This window comes from Parasteatoda tepidariorum, chromosome 2, assembly GCF_982258835.1.
Source record: "Parasteatoda tepidariorum strain Cologne lab strain chromosome 2, Ptep-v5.0, whole genome shotgun sequence".
Taxonomy (NCBI): Eukaryota; Metazoa; Arthropoda; class Arachnida; order Araneae; family Theridiidae; genus Parasteatoda; species Parasteatoda tepidariorum.
Window position 1 is genome coordinate 89,250,900 of NC_141756.1, and position 8,355 is coordinate 89,259,254.

General features: G+C 27.6%; 1 protein-coding gene across 1 annotated transcript in view; it reads left to right on the forward strand.

Moving 5' to 3' along the window:
- The window catches only part of LOC107445723 (homeobox protein Nkx-2.3), a 30,235-nt gene extending 23,085 nt beyond the window's left edge, over positions 1 to 7,150 (forward strand). The window contains exon 3 of the mRNA XM_016060196.4: positions 5,613 to 7,150. Coding sequence (XP_015915682.2) covers positions 5,613 to 6,289 — 677 coding nt within the window. The 3' untranslated portion in view covers positions 6,290 to 7,150. The remainder of the gene's footprint in view (positions 1 to 5,612) is intronic.
- The last annotated feature ends 1,205 nt before the right edge of the window (positions 7,151 to 8,355 follow it).

Sequence of the window (8,355 nt, forward strand, 5' to 3'; positions counted from 1 at the left end):
TTGCAAAAAAAAAAAAATTCGTTTCCAGAAATGCCGAATGAAGCTAGGGTGGAAGCCATCACGTTCCCCTGATCTGTCCAGCTAGGAGTTCTTTCCATGGGGTCTCTAAAAAAAGCATCATCTGCAATATCCTTGAGGATTCTGACATAGTTCTCGTCGTTTGATTGTTTGTTGCTGATAGAGGTGAGCTGTGTCCAAGGCGTGACTGATGCATTTGCTAATATACATCGTTTTACGGTTTTGTGCCACGACAGTGGGAAATTTTATAGTTGATGTAAACTGTTCCGTGGATTTATGGTAACACCTTAACTTATTGAAGGGCTTGTTACATTCGTTAAACGATTTAAAGAGCTTGTTACTATTGTTAAATGATTTATTAAAGAGCTTGTTATAATTGTTAAATGATTTATTAAGTGCTTGTAACATTTGTTAAACGTTTTATTACAGAGCTTGTTACATTTCTGGAATGATTTATTAAAAGGCTTGCTACATTTGTTAAACGATTTCTTAAAGGGCTTGTTACATTTGTTAAATGATTTCTGAAAGAACTTGTAACATTTGTTGAACGATTTTTAAAAGGGATTACTACATTTATTAAGAGATTTATTAAGTAATAAAAGGCTTATTAGTTCTTCATATAAAATGAGAAGTGTATAAATATTAAGTTTTATGAACATCGATTACAAAGTCGAAAAATTTTAATCACAAAGTAATTCGAATTTATAAATTTTGAAGCTTAATGATATTTTTTAGGTAACAAGTATTCTAATAATCGAAGAAAAATCTTTTTTCCCTATTACAATTATTTTCTGGTATATGTTATTACTAAAAATACAGAGTGAGTTGAAACTGAAACTTCCATAAACTTAATTAAATAAATAATATATTTCATTAAAAGTAGAAAAAAGTCCTCCAATTTAAAATTATGAACAATGAAAACGATCAAAAGATTGTACGATAATTTGTTTTCAATTAAAATAAGTTCCCTAAAAAGTAGTAATTTGAAGAGTCTAAGAATGCATATGTCTTTTTTTCAATTAAGAAATTACAATTTTTTTTTTCAATTAAATTATTAAAAAACTCAATTAAGCAATAACGGCAATTTTATAAGAATTATTATAGATATCAATGAGAAATGGACCCTTATACTACAATGTCCAAAAGATTTCTAGTTGTCAATGAAATTATTTAAAGACAAAAATGAAGTTAATTAGGAAAATAATTTTATAATACATTTTTGAGGAAAACTAAAGAAAAACTCCTAATAGGAACCTCTCTAGTCTTGAATATGGAAAAGCCCATTTAAATCTTAAATATTTTTTTTAATAATTAGTATTAAACAAGAGTTTCTTTTTTCTTCTATAGAGTTAATTTTCTATTTTTCACCAAATTAATTCAATTAATTATTACGATTGTTATTATTATGAACACTAATAATTTTACAGATTACGGTTAAAATATTCCGATATATTTTTTATAATGAGTTCTTCCCTTTGTTTGAATTGTATATAGAACGAGTTTAAAAACGCAGTCTTCTTTTCCGTTAAGTAAACTGTTCCCTTAAATCAATCACTTCCATATAAATTTTAAAGCTTTATTTGTTTCTAGTTTCATTAATTATTATCTTATGTTTAGATTATCTCCTTTTTTCATGCTTACAAAAGGTCATGGTCGCAAAAACAGGTCCGTTGCTACGCGATCTGGAGACGTCCGAGAGATTTTCGCACTTTGTACAAAAAAAAGCTTAAATAAATACGATTATATTACATGACAGTTGAGTGTATGTTTAGGGTAACTAAGGAGAATATATAAACATTATAATGCTATATTTTTGGAATAGATTTATCACACGGTGATTTGTGATTAAAGAGCGCAAAATATTTATGCAAAATAACAGGAGATATTACATCATTGTTTTTGTCAAAATTAAAATAACTAATAAATTTTTATTTAAATAAAAACTTGTTTAATTTTAGTTTAAGTGCCCATACGTGTATTTAAAAATATTTTTTAAATTGCATGCTTCGGTTAAAATTATTGTGTTTTTCTGTTTAAATTATTTTATGATTTTCTCAAATATTTTATGATTTTCTCAATTATTTAATGATTTTCTCTATTATTTCATGATTTTTCTCAATTACTTTAAGATTTTCTCAATTATGATTTTCTCAATTATTTAATGGTTTTCTCTATTATTTTATGATTTTTCTCAATTATTTTATGATTTTCTCAATCTCAAATATTTGTTTATATTACATAGTTCAGTGTATGTAAAAAAAAACATATAAGACTATCCAAATATTACAAAAATATTTTCTGGAATAGGTTAACTGTACTGTAAAAAATAATTGTTAATTACACAGGAAAAAAAAAAATTTTTACAGAAGAAAGAAACAGTTTTAAAATAAATGCATATTTATTTCTGATTTTAATCGTTAACCTCACACCCGTTTTTTTTTTTTTTTTTTTTTTTATTTGTTGACTCCGTATGTTCTTTACTAAATCGTTTTTTTTCTTTTTCCTCACCTTGATCATAAGCGGATTAAAACTGTCAATTCAAGTTTAAGCCAAGCAGTTTCGCTTACCGTAAAATAACTTTATTTTATTTTTTAAACTCAAATTATGATTATTTTCTATACTTGCTCTTACTTTCCAGAAACTATTTTACTGTTTTGAACATCGTGTAAATAAAATTGCGATTCGTCTTTATTGTCAACTTGATACACTGTTTGATTATTATCTGCCTTTAAATATAATTTTTCGATATTTCAAATTGCCAGATATTTTAAAAGGGTGCGCCAGTAAAGTTTTAAAAAAAATTTTTACACCTAAATATAATTTAAATCAGTAAGACTTATAAAATAAAGACAGTTTCAGACTTTTCCTTATAACTGAACTCTAGAGCAGGCATAGCCTGGTTGGTAGGCCACTGGGCACATGTCCAAGAGGGCGTGGGTTCGATCCCCGTCTGCCGAAGACTCCCCGTGTAGTAAATGGTAACTGATGCACGTTAAATCTGTTGATTCACAAAGTCCTCTATGTTCCCATAACAAATCATACCTCTTGGGGTTACTGATCCAGGAGTTTCCTTGAATTCTGGATTGGTTCAAAATTACAAGGCTACGAGTTGAACATTATTAGTCGTAAACCCAAAATTGGATCGGCTGTTCAACGCCTGTTCTGAAATAAAATTATAAAATAAAATAATCGAACTCCAGAGTTACCATGACTTAGGGGCCAGAGCGCTCGGTTCCAAATGAAATGACTAGGGGTCGACCACAACGCTGATGTCGTTTTTTTTTTTTTCTTTTTTACAATTTAGTGATGATTCCGAATATTGATATGAAATCAATATAAAATTGTATGTTTTCAAGAAACAAGATAAATGTACGTAAGAAGATAATAGAACTTAATATATTTAAGCATAATAACAGGGAACATATGTCACAAATTTAAAATAAGTTTTTTTTGTCAGAATTAAGTTATTAATGAAAGATGAGTATATAGTTAGCAAAGAAGAATATACAAATATTACAAAATTATATTTTGTATTCCGTATACAAAAATTTCTTCTGATTTATAAATGCGCCATTTCCTTAAACGGCTAAATGAAAGTTAATTTAAGCACAATTAAAATGATCACTTCTAATCCTTTTTTTTTAATGTTAATCACATTAAGTTTTTTTCTCTTATCTTATTCTGTTGATTAAAGCGATATTTTTTGACATTCTTAAGTTAAAATAACTAAACACTAGAAATAGAAATATATTAAACTTTATCTTTTATTTTAAAAACTACATTCGCTTACCTACTTATTTTGTATTTCAGTACACAAAGGTTGTTTCGTAATCAAACATTGTAAATGCTGTATGCAAATGTTGTTTTATATACCTACAGTGCAAATATTGCAGTATAAGCAAATTTTGTTTTGTAAACACAAGTTGCAGATGTTGCCCTTTGTGCAAATGTTGTTTTGTAGACAATGAAATGTTGCAAGGTATGCAAATGTTGTTTTGTAGACAATGAAATGTTGCAAAGTATGCAAATGTTGTTTTGTAAGCACACAATGAAAATAATGCAATGTATGCAATATTGTTTTACATACACAAGTTGCATATGTTGCAATGTATACAAATGTTTTTTAGTGCAAAAAAGTTGTTGATCGTGCATTCAGTTTCAAAAAGCATGTCAATATTAAAACATGTTGTATCAAGGTATAATCTTCAAAATAACTATGAATCCCATTTTATATACAATATCCTATTATTTTGCTTTATATATTGTATCCTATTATTTTGCTTGATGCAATGAACAAAAAAAAAGCTATAATTAGTATCAAGGACCATATTAAAAGTAAATTTTTTATGCTAATTGTTTTTTCGTATGGTAACACCATTTTTAAAAATGTTATATGTAACTAAAAGCATTGCTTGTAAAACAATGTATAGTTATGAAAACACTATTGTAATATGGTTAATAAAATGAAATGAATTCGGAGGTGTAAGAATAATAAAAATTTAATACCTATGAAGTTAGTAAAATAAAATAAAAAATTCAATTAAAATAATACGCTTTAGGAAAAAACAACTTAAACCATATTCGTTCAAATTTTCCGCATCCTTAAAACGATGTTAAATTGAATCTTGTTTCCATTCGAGTTAAACCATAGTATCGTGATCAATAAAATGGTTTAATTTGCACGATAATATTGTTCAATAACTGCCAAACATCATTAAATTAAAATAAATTAATTCAACCTTGAACCATAATTGATTCAACCTTGAACCATTTGCAACAACCTTAATAAGATGTTAAGTTGAACAATACTTTAAATTAAAGTTAAACCATGTTTCCATTCAAGTTGAACCATGTTTCCTTTCGAGTTGAACCACAGTAAAGTTCTATAAGGTTTACTAAGGTAAATTTGTATGATAGTATGTTTGCAACAGCGAATTTGAACTGTATCATTGTTCACTGCGATGTAAAATTTCTAACAGCATAATAATAGTAATAATGAAATATTATCATTATTATATATAACGATTGTTAGTACTACTAATTATTATTAATTTTAATTATTACTATCATAAATTTATTTTATTTTTACAAACGTGGGTCTCATTAAAAGATGTGAAAATGATAAACGTACACTGTAAAAAAATTCCAATCAAATTACGGTAAAAAGTACAGACACTCAGAATGCGGGTACTTTTTACCGTAAAACCTATTTTTACCAGAACATGTAACAAAACAAAAATCTGATATACCGTATTTTTTATAGTAATAAATACATTAAAATCACAGAAGCAATCTAATTGAATAAATATTGCTGTGAATTTTTTTTTATTTTTTGGTGAAACTGGATTTTATGAATGATGCATCCATGGTGTCAGTATTTTATACCGTAACTTGCAGTGTATGAAATTAAGCAATGAAGTTAAGCAGTGTATTAATCAAAAAAAAATAAGCAATATTTATCATGAGCTAAAATATCAAATTAAAAGTCGTGAACAATTTTATAATTTTAGCATGATACACAATTTTGTATTTAAAATACAACTTTCTTTATATTTGATTTCAAAATCAAAATACTGATAAAATTTTTATTTCAGAACCCATAGTTTTGCAAACCAACAGTTACAACTCCACAAGCCCACCCAATCATTCAGAATTCGGATCTCCCACTCCAGAGCATCAGAGCACCCGTGTCACCACTTCAACGACAAGCGTCACCAACAATGCCGGGGGTGTCGTCAAAACCGAGCCGATCTCCTCGTCCCAACCTCCCCGTCAACGAACCAGGCGAAAACCTCGCGTCCTCTTCTCACAAGCCCAGGTTTACGAATTAGAAAGAAGGTTTAAGCAACAAAGATACCTGTCAGCTCCAGAAAGAGAACAATTAGCGAGTGTATTAAAACTTACATCCACACAAGTAAAGATTTGGTTCCAAAACCGACGCTACAAATGCAAACGTCAAAGACAAGATAAAACATTGGAACTTACCGCTGCTAATTTACACCAAGCTAGACGCGTTGCCGTTCCTGTACTTGTAAGAGACGGAAAACCATGTTCTTCAGCCTATACGGCAGTATCAACTGGTGGTAATCCTGGATATTATCCATCACCAACGGCAGCTACAGTACCAACATCCGGTTCATCGTATCCTGGTACAGTACCGTACTCTCAGATACAACAAAGTTCCGGAAATAACACAGCAATGACAAACGGAGGTGGTGTTTTTGCTAATATGCAAGCTATGCATTCTTCCCCAAGTCTGAACAACTGGTAACTGGTTTTGGAACAGTATCTTGCGTTGATTATTAGTGATAAAGGTTTTATTTTGATGAAATTTCTAGTTGAACTAGAATATTCGAACAAAAAAAATTGGTAAAATAAGCGCATCCATAGCTGTATGCTGAAAAAAGATACGTGCTGGTCACATATCTTTTCTTCAGTCGTCCACAGATTATAGAATCTGATTTATTGGAACAAAAGAACTTTTGAAATTGCTCTGCCTAATTTCGATTGAAAACAAATAGGTATTGTACTGGATTATGAGCAAATACTGAACTAAGAATGAAATACTACGGTGTTCAAAAGTGATTTTTAGGTGTTCATATTTTGTGTGAACTTTTTCAGAAAATAATAGTTCAAAGGGACTTTTTATTAGTTGTGAAAAAATTCTAGCTAGCCATACAAATATATACTCAGTATGTCTAAAGTAAATGTAAACAAAGCGTTGCCAAAGATTTTAGACTGATTTTATTGTAAAGTGCAAGATAATGAGATGTAATTTCTCATTTACGAGAATTGTGTAAATAGCACTCTTTAACCCTTTTTTATTTTGTTGAAAATATCCTGCCAAAGATTTTGATGTTGTTAAATATTTAGTGATGTTTTGGTGTAACAATTTTATGAAATTGGCCAAATATTAATAATTAGAGTAGAAACTTCTCAAAAAGAATGAAGAAGTTTTTGAAAATCCGAATGAATATATATCCTTAGATTTTATAGTTTTATTTCGCTTAAAAATGATCAAAGATTTTTAATCATCTAAGTTATGTTAGTAAAATATTTATATTTTCTATTAAAAGGCATAAAGTCTTAGCATTTTCAGAGTATTCTTTTAAACTAAAAATCAATTACCAAAGTTTGAAAATTTAAAAAACAAAATTTCTTCACATCAGTATTATAATAATATATATATATATATATATATATATATATATATATATATATATATATATATATATAATTCAGTGAGCAAGTATTTGTAAAAAAATTTCTTATTGCTGTAAGCTTTGCAAAATAATAGGACCAATAAACTTGCTCATAAATTATTATGAGAGAAACTAATAAATACAATCTAATAAATACTTCCTAATCTGATATATACCAATAAATACTTCCTTTGCCTAGTATAGTTTGCCATTTTGAATGCATTATTGTTTAAAATTTAAATTTACTTTCATTTTACTTTCAAAGACACACTATAAAAACTTTCATTTGAATTTATCAGCACCTAGTTATAAAAATGCTATTTTATGAAGATTAATCTAACATGGTTAAGTTAATTAATGGTAAATTATTTTTATAGCACTTTTTGACTTATTTATAATTATTGTTTATTAACAAATAACAACAAAGATTTGATTAAGGCACAGAAGTATTTTTTTATTTGTTACATGAAATCGGGTTTAATAAATGGCAAAATTAACGTACTTGACGTAACGCATGTAACGCACTTGGCAAAATTAACGTGACATTAACAGTATACTAATTAGACATAATTTTTATTCATAAATAAATATTAAATTTTTTTTCTTAAAAGGCACAAAGGAAAATTTTTAATGAAGAAAAGATGGTTTTTTACCAATCTATTTTAATTGAATATAGTTCTTCAAATTATGATTATGCCAATGATAGTTATTCAAATACATAGCTTGTAGAATAACTTTAAACTTTGACAGAAACTTAGCGATTATTTCATAATAAACTCAAATAATTTAGTTTAATTAAGATACAAAGCATATTTTTTAACTATATCTATGAATTCACAAATGATTATATAAAACGCAATTTGTTGAGGTAAATACCATTTATATCAAATATACTTATTTCTTTAGACTGATATTATTTTAATGTGTTTGTGGATTCTGCCATGATATTAGCTTGCATGTTAAATGATTAATTTTAGGATTTGTCAAGATTTGTATCTCCATTTAAATTATAAATTCCGATAAATTGTTATTAATGAGCAAATAAGATTTTCGAAATTTATTAGAATGTAAATTTATTAGTATTTTGTTTCCATATAGTTTGTAGCTGTGCTACGCCTACTTTTGTTGTTGAAAT